Source organism: Lacerta agilis, chromosome 2 (genome assembly GCF_009819535.1).
Source record: "Lacerta agilis isolate rLacAgi1 chromosome 2, rLacAgi1.pri, whole genome shotgun sequence".
Taxonomy (NCBI): domain Eukaryota; kingdom Metazoa; phylum Chordata; class Lepidosauria; order Squamata; family Lacertidae; genus Lacerta; species Lacerta agilis.
The window spans coordinates 34,892,844-34,906,619 of record NC_046313.1 but is presented as its reverse complement, the minus strand read 5'-3'; the positions used below and the strand labels follow the sequence as shown (position 1 = coordinate 34,906,619).

General features: G+C 41.4%; 1 protein-coding gene across 2 annotated transcripts in view; it reads left to right on the top strand.

Moving 5' to 3' along the window:
• GAS7 (growth arrest specific 7) overlaps positions 1–13,776 on the top strand; it is a 131,741-nt gene that overhangs the window by 41,156 nt on the left and 76,809 nt on the right. Inside the window, exon 1 of one of the 2 annotated variants that reach the window (XM_033139479.1) lies at positions 11,489–11,599. The exons of the other annotated variant lie outside the window; for it this stretch is intronic. Coding sequence (XP_032995370.1) covers positions 11,504–11,599 — 96 coding nt within the window. The 5' untranslated portion in view covers positions 11,489–11,503. Of the gene's footprint in view, positions 1–11,488; positions 11,600–13,776 lie in introns of those variants that run through there. 2 annotated transcript variants of the gene reach the window in all.

Sequence of the window (13,776 nt, the reverse complement as noted above, 5' to 3'; positions counted from 1 at the left end):
AAGGCTGATATTAAAACCTCTACCCAGATTTTAGAAAAATCAATTGGTCAAATTGAGGAAAATGTAAAAAAGAACAGAGAAGAAATTAATAAAATTGGGCAGGAGGTGACTACGTTAAAAAAGGACTCTGAGGAAATCAAAGTGGTCAGAGAAAAAATAAAAAAGGTGGAGGAAAAACTGGACAATTTAGATTTGGAGCAGCTAGAAAATATTGGAACACGGCAGAGAACTGTGGAAGAGTCTCTCGCTTTTCTGCAACTACACCAGAGGGAAGGAAACATAAGAATAAGGGGTCTTCCAGAATTGGAGGGGGAAGACCTAAAAGCCTATATTGTGGAACTATTCTCAACTTTTTGGGAGTTAGAAGAGGTGAATGTCTCAGCACGCATAGTGAAGGCCTTCAGATTTGGACCAAGAGGCTCCAGAGGAAAGAAAAGCACTAAAACAGTCAGTGACTGTTTGATTGTGCTGCATGATAGACACGACAGAGATTATTTTCTGGATTTACACTACAGAAACAACCTGGTGGTACAGCAGAACAAAGTAATTTTTTATAAGGATATCCCCAGATTTTTTTTGGAAAAAAGAGCTCCTTATAACGACCTGGTGACGGAGCTAAGAAGAAGAAAAATCTCCTTCAGTTGGGAATTTCCAGAAGGCCTGGCATTTACGTTCGAAGGGAAAAAGATAAAAATAAGGTCCCTGGCGGAAAAGCAAAAGTTCTTGGACAAGCATCTGGAATTCTTTAAAGGAACTCCATTAGACCCAGCACAGCTCTACAAGTTTCCAGAGGTATTCCCACCACCGTCGGGATCACCAGGACCAAGCCAAGATCCAGAACAAGAAAAGAAAGGAGAGGCAACTGGAGGAGTGGAATAAACTAAGAAATGGCGCTCAAGTTAATGACTTGGAATGTTCGGGGATTGAATCAGAGACCAAAGAGACGCAGAGTATTTTACAGCATAGAAAAGAAGAATTTGGACATAATATGTTTACAGGAAACCCACATAGTCCGGCGTCACAGAAGACTACTACAGAACAAAAAATTAGGCCAAGAGTTCATATCATCGGACAAGGTCAAGAAGAGAGGAGTAGTGATTTATGCAAAGGAGAAATATAGCCCAAGACAGCTATTTAAAGATGAAGAAGGGAGATACATCGCAATTGAAATTAACGTACAAGGCGAAAAATTTTTGATTCTGGGACTTTATGCACCAAATGATGGAAAGTCGATTTTTTACAAAAGAATACATGATTTGCTGCTGGATTATTTGGATTATAAGATAGTTTGCCTCGGAGATTTTAATGGGGCAGTTTCCACATTAATGGACAGATCTCAAAGAACAAAACTAACAAATGATGGGAAACTCCCAAAGACTTTTTTTGAAATGGTGGATAATCTGAACTTGGTGGACTCTTGGAGATTAAGAAACCCCACAGAAACAGAGGCAACGTACTTCAGTGAATCGCAGCAGTCATGGTCGAGGATAGATTATATCTGGATCTCGAATGAATTGGCTCCAAAACTACAAAAAGCAGAAATCGGTCCCAAAACGCTTTCAGACCATAATCCGGTGCAGGTAAACCTAAAAATGATTTCCAAGGATTCTTTCAGGTGGAGAATGGATGATGCATTGATGAGAGATACCAAGCTAGTAGAAAGAGCGGCGAAAAAGATGAAAGAATATTTTCAAATTAATTGGAACTCAGAAGTGGAGAAAAGGACTGCTTGGGATGCAAGTAAAGCAGTAATGAGAGGATTCCTCATTAGTGAAAAGGCAAAAAAGAAGAAACAACAAAATGCAGAAATGGAGAGATTGTTGAAATTAATCAAAGGAAAGGAAAAAGAATTAAGAGGACATCCCAGATGTGTCAAAATCCAAAAAGAAATTAAATACTTGCAATCTCAATATGCGAATATTATGAATCAAGATATCGAATGGAAAGTGAAAATGATGAAACAAAGAACATTTGAATCTGCAAATAAATGTGGAAAACTACTAGCTTGGCAATTAAAGAAAAGACAAAAGGCAAATGTCATCAGTAAATTGGTAGTAAATGGAAAAAATGTAGAGAAACCGGAGGAAATCAGATGGTGTTTTCAGAGATTCTATAAGCAACTGTACAAGGAGGAGAAGATAGATGAAGCAGAGATAGACCGATTTCTGGAAAAGAATGGATTGCAAAAGGTCCCAGAGGAAAAATTAATAACTCTCAACCACCCAATAACGACACAAGAAATAGAAGATGCAATTAACAACATGCAATTGGGGAAGGCTCCAGGACCGGATGGATTAACAGCAAAATACTATAAGACATTGAAAGACTGGCTATCACAGCCGTTAAGAGAAATTTGCAATGGAACACTAGAAGGAAATAGGGCACCAGAAACGTGGAAAGAAGCCTTTATCACACTGATTTTAAAACCAGATACTGATAAGACTCTAATGAAAAACTATCGTCCAATATCCCTTTTGAATGTGGATTATAAAATCTTTGCAAATGTTCTGGCTACAAGGTTGAAAAGAGTGCTGAAAGATCATATTCATAGAGACCAAGCAGGTTTCTTACCAGGAAGACAAATAAGTAATAATACGAGAATTATTGTGGATATTTTAGAAAAACTGGAGAGAGACATAAATACAGATGCAGCACTATTGTTTGTTGATGCAGAGAAAGCTTTTGATAAAGTATCTTGGATATTTATGAAAAAGAATCTGGAAAAAATGGGAGTTGGAGAAAAATTCCTAAATGGCATTAAGGCCATCTATACAGAACAAAGAGCAAAAGTCATCGTGAACAGTGTGATATCGGAGGAGATTGAAGTAGAGAAAGGAACAAGACAAGGGTGCCCTATTTCCCCTTTACTTTTCATTACGGTCCTGGAAGTCCTTCTAAATATGATTCGGAAAGATAAACAGACAAAAGGAATTAAAGTGGGAGAGAAGGAATACAAATTACGCGCCTTCGCGGACGATTTGATGCTATCCCTGCAAGAACCAGAAAGCAGTGTCCCCAGAGCTTTGGAATTAATTGAACAATTTGGACTTGTAGCTGGCTTCAAATTAAATAAGCAGAAAACCAAAGTTTTAGGTAAAAATATGAGTGCAGAACAGATTCAAAGAATTCAAGAAGCCACAGGCCTCAATTTTGTTAAATCTGTAAAATATCTAGGTATCAATCTCACAAATAAGAACTTGAACCTGTATAAGGATAACTATGAAAAATTGTGGATGGAGATAAAAAAAGATATGGAGATCTGGACAAGACTTAAACTATCGTTAATGGGAAGAATAGCAGTGGTTAAAATGAATGTCCTACCAAGGATGCTGTTTTTATTCCAAGCCATACCAATTTTGGATAAACTAGACTGTTTTAAGAAATGGCAAAAGGACCTATCGAAATTTATATGGCAGGGCAAAAAGCCAAGAATAAAATTTAAGATTTTAACAGACTCTAAGGACAGAGGAGGCTTTGCCCTGCCGGACTTAAGACTTTACTTTGAAGCAGCGGCCTTTTGCTGGCTAAAAGATTGGTTTAAGTTAGAGAACGTCGATGTGTTGGACTTGGAAGGTCATGATAATATGTTTGGGTGGCACGCATACCTTTGGTACGACAAAGTAAAGATCCACAGAACTTTTAAGACTCATATAGTTAGAAAATCCTTGTATCAGGTTTGGACTAGATATAAAGACTTGTTAGAGAGAAAGACCCCTAGATGGATCTCTCCAGTGGAGGCCAAGGCCTATAAGAGACCGAACATGTCTGCAAACTGGTTAAGATATATGGACATATTGCAGCAGGAAGGGGACTCTTTTAAGCTAAAAAGCTATGATCAGGTGAAAAGCCAGGTCCCCGACTGGCTGCACTATCATCAGGTATTTGAAACATTTAAGATGGACAAAAAAGTTGGTTTTCAAGTAGAAAAATCAAAACTGGAAACAGAACTGATAGAATCGAACTTTAAGAACCTTTCCAAAATGTATAATCTTTTGCTAGAGTGGCATACGAAAGATGAACTGGTTAAATCATCAATGATAGATTGGGCGAAAGATATAGGACATAATATCATGATGGATGACTGGGAGAGATTGTGGCAAAAAGGTATCAAATTTACTGCTTGTCATAGTTTAAGAGAAAACATAATGAAAATGGTTTATAGATGGTACTTGACACCAGTTAAGATAGCTAAGATGAATACCAAAATGTCAGATGTATGTTGGAAATGTAAACATGCGAAAGGTACCTTTTATCATATGTGGTGGCTGTGCCCAGCGGTAAATGCTTTCTGGGATAAGATTTATAATGAGTTGAAGAAGGTAATGAAAGTTACCTTTTGTAAGAAACCAGAGGCATTTCTTCTGAGCATGACCAACGAAGAGATACCCAGTCAGGACAGAGTGTTTTTTATGTATGCCACAACAGCAGCTAGAATATTATTGGCAAGAACATGGAAAGGGGAAGAGATACCAACGGTGGAAGAATGGCAGATGAAGATGATGGAATACATGGAACTCGCAGAACTGACCGGCAGAATCCGGGACCAGAGGGAGGAGACGGTGTCACGAGAGTGGAAAAAATTTAAAGACTATTTAGTTAAATCAGTAAAATTGAATATTTGAGCAGAGATAAATTAGAGGCTTTAGTAGGGTTATATTTGATAAAACTGGCAAAAGAAAATTTTTGAATGAATGATTTATTTGTTAAATAGGAGTTAAGTCTTGACATTAAGATAAGATTTATAGTTGATTAAGATCATGATTGTGTAAAGTTAAGCATATCAAAAATTCGAGCAATTGTTAAATGAACAAGATATAAAGCTACCTTTAAGATGTTTTTGACTTTGAAGACAGTGGAGGGAATGGGGGAAGTCCCCCAAATTAAGAAGTTAGCAACAAGGAAAGTATAAAGATAGGTAATGGTTAAGGTATGTATATGTTCTTTTTTCTATTTATGTTTATTGGTATTGTTATTGTTATTGTTTTTATTGTTGTTTTTATGCCTTATGTTGTTGTTTAATTGTGTTTTTTGGTGTTTTATTGGAAAATAATAAAATCTTTTAAAAAAAAAAAAAGATGCAAACAAGACAAATAATGATAGGAACGAGGCAATTTGGTGCTTGGAGATTTTGCAGAATGCTAAAATAGAGCTTATATTGGAAATCTTCCCAAAGGTACATAAAAATAATTTCTATATTGAATCTATGCATGTTTAATACGACTGATTTTAACAGCTGCACTTTTGGTATTGATCCAGGACTAAATATAGCCAGTTCTAGCCATCATGTGAATTGTGCTTTAGACAAACATTTCATAAGGATAGATGGGGGAGAGTGAGGTCCTTAACTAGACAGAATACTCCCATAAACCATATTTATATCCCTTTACTTGCTTCCCATATAATATAACTTCTAAGGCCAGAGGATCAAGATACCATAAGGCAGATGGATAAATAAATTGGGTGGGGTTTTGTTTTGTTTTGTTTTGTTTTCACTATCTTTTAACATTTGAAATTCTGGTTTAAAATAAACTGGTTTAAAATGAAATCGGAATTTAATAAAGGCCTATATACACAATATCTTAAGCTGAAACATGAACATCTATCAAACAGCTTCTGTCACATAGGAAAAAAAAGAGAAACATGGGGGGGGGTGTCGTAGGGGGTGAGGACCTTCTGAGGTTAGTGGTAAGGTAAAGGTAAAGGGACCCCTGACTGTTAGGTCCAGTTGTGGACGACTCTGGGGTTGTGGCGCTCATCTTGCTTTATTGGCTGAGGGAGCCAGTGTACAGCTTCCGGGTCATGTGGCCAGCATGACTAAGCCACTTCTGGCGAACCAGAGCAGCACACGGAAATGCTGTTTACCTTCCTGCCTGAGCAGTACCCATTTATCTACTTGCACTTTGACGTGCTTTCAAACTGCTAGGTTGGCAGGAGCAGGGACCGAGCAACAGGAGCTCGCCCTGTCACGGGGATTTGAACCGCCGACCTTCTGATCGGCAAGCCCTAGGCTCTGTGGTTTAACCCACAGCGTCACCCGTGCTACAGTACAGTGCTTTAAGTATTTATTCAGAATGAGTCCCACTTAGTTCAGTCAAGTAGGTGGGTATGGGATTACAATCAGGCTGAGCAATAGATTCTTGGCCACATGTTACCGGTATATGCTCTTTGCTAGGGTATGTACTCCCCCACTCCGAGCTTTCTGTGGTTGTAGGTGCTGTCTTGCTGGCTGGTCTCCCTCTGGACCTGGCATATCTTTGGCTGACTTCAGGATGGCTGCCTTTAGCATTGTATTATTTATTTATTTGTTGCATTTATAACCTGCCCTTCCTCCCAAAAGAGCCTAGGGCAGCACAATACTTTACACAATAACAGCACAGTTCTATATATGTGCACTCAGTAGCAAGTCCCACTTGTTTAGGGCTTACTCCCATGTGAAGACTTAGTCATGAATTGTCTTCATTGCTGTGGGCTTCCTCCCAGGCAATTCAGCAGAAGCGTGAGAGTATACCATGCCAGGATACTCTGCTGAGCCCATGTAGGTGATCTTGCACTATTTTATGCCTTCCAATTACCTGAGCTCTGCAGTGCATTCAGTTACAAATTATAAATTCTTATGAGTTCGTATTATGAGCTGCTCCGGTAATCTTCAGACTGACAGAAGCAGAGAAAAATACTTGTAATAAATAAATATGACTCTACCAACTGAGCACCAGAGATACTAACGTTCCATTTTATAGAGGCGCCACATTTTCCCCTAGTAACCGTCAGCTTATGCCTCTGAAAAATCCTAGACTTAGCTGCTTTCTGTGTATGGTTACTCAGAGGTAAATTCCATTTTGTTAAATAGGACTTACTTACAAATAAGAGTGCATAGGATCAGTGACGTTGGGCAGAAGATTTGCCAAGATGGAATATCTTTCCTCTTGCTTTATTGTTCCATGGAAAATTTTCTGTTTCATAAGCTCGTTAGTAACAAATGATTGAATGCCCTTTGCAAATACAAAATTAGACAAGCTTGGCAGTTTTGAACGTGCAATTAATGTTTTTCAGCCAGTACTCCCAAGTATTGCCTTTAATTATTTACAAGTACTACAAAAACATTTCAACATAGTATAACGTTCAAATCATATTAAGTTTGCTTTAATTTCCCCCGTCAAATATTCCAGGTGTACTGGGACAAAATGTTAACATGGGGTACTTTTAAAGATTTGTTTACAAATCACCAGTAAAAGAAACATACTAAATTACAGCACACTTTCTAGTGCATCTGGAGATTTTCCAATGCAATTCACATTAGCTTAATTTGTATAGGATCACCCCCCCCTCAGATTGCTGCATAGGATTGCAGGCCCTTCAACCTTCAAGGATGTGATGTTGCTTAATGATATTCTTGCGTATATACAGAAGGAGCCAAGCAGAAATTTATCTCTTTGTCCCTAAGCAGTTATCATTCTGCAGTTCATGTGAGCTGCATTATGCTCTTAGCTTGTATAAGCATCATATTCAGATGCAAACCGAAATGTTTTTACGTGTTAAAAGAATCCACCAATAATGAAAATTTCTGCAGGAAATACATGTTCCAAAATGGGAAACTTGATTTAAAGCTGTTATCTAAATTAGCCTTTGTGTGCGATTTTAAATCTGGAATTTAAAATCAATCCACTGGGAGATATCAAAGAAATGAAATATGGCTTTTAATATTTCCATGAAGTGCCCTCTGAAATTTATTCAGCCGAAACAGTAGTTTTGGTATTAGTTAGCTGGGCGCTGTTGTTAACCTTGTTCAAAAATGGAAGGCTGGTGGCATATCTAGTTCTGTTTTTAGTACAGCTGTTGATTCCCACTTCAATATGGTACAATATGTCCTTTCTTCTGGCAGACCAAGCAGAGCAGACCACAGCAAAGGTTGATGATAGGTTCTTAATTGGGGCAATCAGAATAAGGTCCATTATCTGACTGTTGGCTCAGGACCCCAAACTGTGCTTTAAAATTTATTTTTTCACTTTCTTCTGTGTATATTGTAATGTCTCTTGTTGCTATGGCCATTGGCTGAGGCGAATGAAGTTTCTATTCTATTCTATGGTACAAAAAGAAGTAACATCCATTAGCACACCTCTGCCTTATGGGTCAGTAGCTGCAACATCAGAGTGAAGGGTGAAGTGTAACATGGAGTTTAAAGTATTATTTTTCTCTACCAAATCAATGGACAGATGTAAGTAAGGCAGTGACTAGAAACTACTTTTGACACTGTTTGTTCACAACGATTCCTATCATTGTTGTACTTCTTCAATTTACTTACCAGGGGCAGTTTCCAAAGGGGCAGTCTGTTACAGCAAAAACAACAGAGTCTTAAGATGGAACAGATTTATTGTGCCATACACTTTTTGCCAACTGCAGTCCACCTCTGGTGGAGGTATAACATATCATCCTAAATTCTAGAGGGCCTGACTGAGGTCATTAGATTTGTGTCATCTTACAGGGCTTGCCGATCGGAAGGTCGGTGGTTCGAAAACCTGCGACGGGGTGAGCTCCCGTTGCTCGGTCCCAGCTCTTGGCAACCTAGCAGTTTGAAAGCACATCAAAGTGCAAGTAGATAAATAGGTACTGCTCAGGTGGGAAGGTAAACGGCGTTTCCGTGTGCTGCTCTGGTTTCGCCAGAAATGGCTTAGTTATGCTGGCCACATGACCCGGAAAAACTGTCTGCGGACAAACGGCTCCCTCGGCCAGTAAAGCGAGATGTGTGCCGCAACCCCAGAGTCGTTCGCGACTGGACTTAACTGTCAGGGGTCCTTTACCTTTTTTATTAGATGCCATGAGTGATTAGGGAATTGGGTGATTATAGTGTGGCTGCAACTCTCGATGTCTGGCCAAATTGGATGCAACACACATTTACTTGAGGGGCCAAGATCTTCATGAAGCCAATGCCCGTACCCAATGTAAATTGGACTTACCTGGGCCCCACACCCCTCCCCCACCTCCAGGCACCAGTAAGTAGTTCAGTGTGAGGAGGACAAGGGTGTGCTTTGCATTCTTGATTTGCATACGTTAGCCTGTTTTGTGCTAGAAAGGAAAGCATGCAGTAGGTGTAGACATCTTTGGGCCATGACTTCATCGAACACACTCTGAAGCCTAGAAGCCTGGGGCTTGAATCCCATTTTTCTTGCAACCCCCACTTCCCAAATTATGGGGAGTTTCAATTTATGTGCAACTATGTTGCAGGGACAAGAAGCATGGGAAAATGCAAAAAATGAGACTACTAACTTTTTTTAGTTGCATTAGGCAATGTTAGTTGCTTAAAACAACAACATGAGGAAACTTCCTCTTAATTATGTGTTGTGCCTGCCCTTTTTGTTTCAAAGGAACCAAAGGTTCAGTCACTCTCCCAGACTCCTTCAGCTTCAGTATTACGGTTTTTTTGGCACCTGTATCGTATCTATTGATCTCCCAAGAATCCTTTTTGACATTTGAGGGGTAATCACATTAAAATTTTCTCACCAAGATCTAAAAATAGCCCTTTTAGTTTCTGAACTCTTGCTGACTCCTGTGAATTTTCTGCTGCGGCTTTTTTCTTTTCTTTTCTTTTTTTGGTTGCAAACTTCACCATTGCATTTATGGAAGCTAATCTGAAGCCAAAAATCACTGAACATGACAGGGCTTCCACTTTGCCTTTCCCACCACCTGTCAGGGCTGTTGACACACTTGGGATTTGTGTTCCATAATCAGTTGCCTTCCGATAATAAACCGTGAATGGGCTTCGTCCTGTGATTTTGTTTATACACCCAAGGATCAAATCAAATGCTAAAGTAAATTGAAAGAAAATCATGAACCCCTGTGAAAATCTGGAAACAATCTTTGCTTGTTTCTCAGAAATAGTAATCAGGTAAAGGAGAGTTGTTAACCCCGGCAGTTTGGGGTAGCTATGGAATTCCCATATGGAATTCAGTTTCACAGAGTCTCGCAAAAGGTAGCACTTCTAGACAGTGCAATCCCGTGCATGTTTACTCATAAGTAAGTCCACAACTCACTCACTAATAAAGTAGGTTTAGGATGGTAACCTGAAGCTTGTTCATGTAGACTGGAATGTTTGCCAACCATAGAGGTTAAATAGAGCTGTCATATTATTTGGAATCCTCTCCATATTGGAGCCACAATTGTGTATGAATTGGGGAGGGAGAGAGGAAATTCCGACTTCCTTTTACAGCAGCATCATAAACTGAAAGTAGGCTGTTGTGTTCTTAACGATTCTTCCTCTGGTTCTCTTCTTCTCCAGCTCACGCAGCAGTGAATCCCATTGTGCATCAGTTGCCACACTCAAAATTCATCCAGGACAGACATCTAGTTTGTCTCATCTAGTCACCACGATTTTAAACAAGTGGTGCCTTCCCTGTTGTCTTTTTGTGCCATACACATGTCTGTTCAGTTGAAGCTGAAGCCTTAAAGAAACAAGCTCGTATGTAGATCTCTATTCTAGACACTGTTTTACCTTACAGCAGGAATGGGGCTCCTCCAGCACACAGGGCAGTTTTGACCCATGAGGCCATTTCCCCCAAACCATGGCCACCTACCCATCAGCTTATGTCACTGGTGATGTCAACTGATGGTTGGGAGGACAGGTTTGAATCCTGCATTGGCAGCCAAGGTAGCAGGATTTAATCCTTCCTTGTTGGATGAGTGGGAATTAAACACCTGTGCAAAAGCTGTCTTTGAAGTATCTTGCTTGTGAATTTGCAGGGGCTTTGAGAAGTCCTGTGTTCTTGTTTGAGCCTCCAGCGTGGGGGCTGCCTTAAAGTCTTTGGCAAGCCTGCTCCCTCCTTCTTTAAGTTACTGGTCTCAGAAAATTAAGGAGGAAGTGTGGGGCGACTTGGAAAAGATGGGGGGGGGCTTAAAAGGGGAGACTTGCAAAGTACAAGGAATTTTGAAAGGTGTTGTTTGCCTCATCGCTTTTGTCATCTGGAGCCATTGGCTTGCATGAACCTCTAGTTTCCTCCGCTTTCTGCTTCTGGCACTTTTGAATATAGATTATTAGCTCTGCTATGGGCCATTAGGCTGTGCTGCTTGCTTGATTCTGCCCTCCAAACCCACCTGCTCATGCACAGAAGTGTCACTGCATTTCCTTTGTAAAATATTGGAAGGTAGGCAGCTGCCTCTTAAACCTAGCCTGTTTTAAAGTGATGGATAATTCCTTCTCCATATTCTCTTCTCCCCACACCCACCCGAATTTACTTTCTCTTGCAAGCAAGCAAATAGAAAACTACTCAGCTTTTTCCTCTCTACTCCACTTCCCCAGTGGCACAGTCAAATGAGGGAAACAGTGGGCAGTCTTCTTAGGCAGACCAAGGAAGGAGGGAGGGAGGGAGGGAGGGAGGGAGGAGGAAGACCCTTCCTTTAATGAGGGCTACTACAGGGTGAGAGAGACAGCAGTTGCACAGCAAAGCACTGCTGGCTGGGGCAGAGAGAACCAGGCCCTCTGCAGCCATTCAGTTTCCATTTGTGCTCTTGCTTGATGTTTGTCGGCGACACTAGGAGAAGCTACTGTGCAGCAGCTGACCTCGTTCTCACGAACAGTAGATGTGGAAGTAAGCTTGAGTCTGGAGTGCAGGTGGGTGCTAAAATGTTTCTTTGGACAGAACTGCAAGCATGTAAGGGCTAGCCTAGGTTACTGAATCCTTCCCACCTTTTGATTGCTACCTACAGTTTGAAAAGGTAAAGGCCGGCAATAGATATATTGTGCTTATCAGGCTTATCTCTCAAAAGAGGCAGCCCTGAAATGATCACCTGTCTTTATTGTGCAAACAAAACCCCTTCCCTCTATATACCGTGCTTCCAAGCCACTGTTAGTGTTTTCTTTTTATCCCAATCGAGTGTTAAAAACAATACAGCATTAAATATTTAAAACTTCCCTAAACAGGGCTGCCTTCAGCTGTCTTTTAAAAATAGGAAAGCTGCTTATTTCCTTGACATCTGATGGGAGGGCGTTCCACAGGGTGGGCACCACTACCGAGAAGGCCCTCTGTCTGGTTCCCTGTAACCTCACTTCTCACAATGAGGGAACTGCCAGAAGGCCCTCGGCACTGGATCTCAGTGTCCAGGCTGAATGATGGGGGTGGAGACGCTCCTTCAGGTATACAGGACCGAGGCCGTTTAGGGCTTTAAAGGTTAGCACCAACACTTTGAATTGTGCTTGGAAATGTACTGGGAGCCAATGCAGATCTCTCAGGACCGGTGTTATATGGTCCCGGCAGCCACTCCCAGTCACCAGTCTAGCTGCCGCATTCTGGATTAATTGCAGTTTCTGGGTCACCTTCAAAGGTAGCCCCACGTAGAGTGCATTGCAGTAGTCCAAGCGGGAGATAACTAGAGCATGCACCACTCTGGCGAGACAGTCCGCGGACAGGTAGGGTCTCAGCCTGTGTACCAGATGGAGCTGGTAGACAGCCGCCCTGGACACAGATTTAACCTGCACCTCCATGGACAGCTGTGAGTCTAAAATGACTCCCAGGCTGCGCACCTGGTTGGGTTCACCTTTGCCTCCAGAGAGGCTAGATGTAGATTTGGTGATGCCTGACTCTTCCCTGTTACAGCAGCCTCAAGGCTTTAGTCAGGCATAAGGAATCTTTTTATGCTGAGGGCCACATTCTTTAAAGGGCAATCTGTTGGGGGCCACATACTGGGCAACTCTTATGTTCTCTATTTTGGCTATCTCTTTTCTCTTTTACTGCTACATTCTCTCTCTCCTTCCCTACGCAGCAGGCTGCATGTTGAGGGACAGGTTGCTCTTGTCAGGAGTCTTATTCCTTGCGGAGAACTTTGCCCCCCTCTTTCTAGCCCTCCACAACTTCCCTCTCCTCTCCTAAGGGGTCTCTGCTCCTGTGCACACTAGCACGGCATACAAATTGTAGCTTTGAAGCACATTAAAAACACATTCTTTCCCTCAAAGAATTCTGGGCGCTGTTGTTTGGCCTTCATAGAATTACAGTTCCTAGCTACCCTTAACAAACTACAGTGCCCAGAGTTCTTTGAGGGGAGGGAATGTGTTTTGAGTGTACTTTAAAACTATAGCGTGGGGACAGCCTAAATTGGGCTGAGGGCCACAGGTTGCCCACCTCTAGCTTAAGCAGACCAATAACGCCCCAGCTGTACCTTATCATTGGTAGAATATGTCCACAAGTCCTCTACAGCAATGTGTGGGACTCTCAGTAGAGGGACCGTACAGCTGCTTGCCATTCCTTAACTACTTTCACTCTGTGTGCCAAAACTTGAGGTAAAATAGCCCGCAGACAATGGGTGGCAAGCAAGCACTCTTACACAGCTTTGTGTTGATGTTTTGCACTGGCACTGGCAAGAAACGAAAAGTTATCACTCAAAGAAGTGAAAAGCTGGAAAGGTCCTGAGGAGAGGCTGCAAGTAAAGAAAACTAGAAGTGGAACAAAGCCCTGTTGGTCTCCAGGGCCTTGGAGGACCTTTGAAAGCTCTGGCATTTGGGCTTTGGATCGAGTGTGCTTGTTATAAATGCAGGCTTAGTTTAGCTTCCATTCAGTTACTGAAGAGGACCATATAGAAAGCCATGAGCATCTAACTGCAAGTCTCCAGACCCAGGTTAAGTTGATCAACTTTGGTTTATGAAGCCTGGATGTTCCCCCTGTTGGGTGATGCTGTGGACTCCCTGAGCGTGTGACGCAAGTCTTAGAGCTCTCACTTTGCAGCTGCCCTGGTCTCTCTGCCTTGTGACTCTGACAGTTCAAGAACTGCTGAAAAGCTACCAACAACGAGCCTATT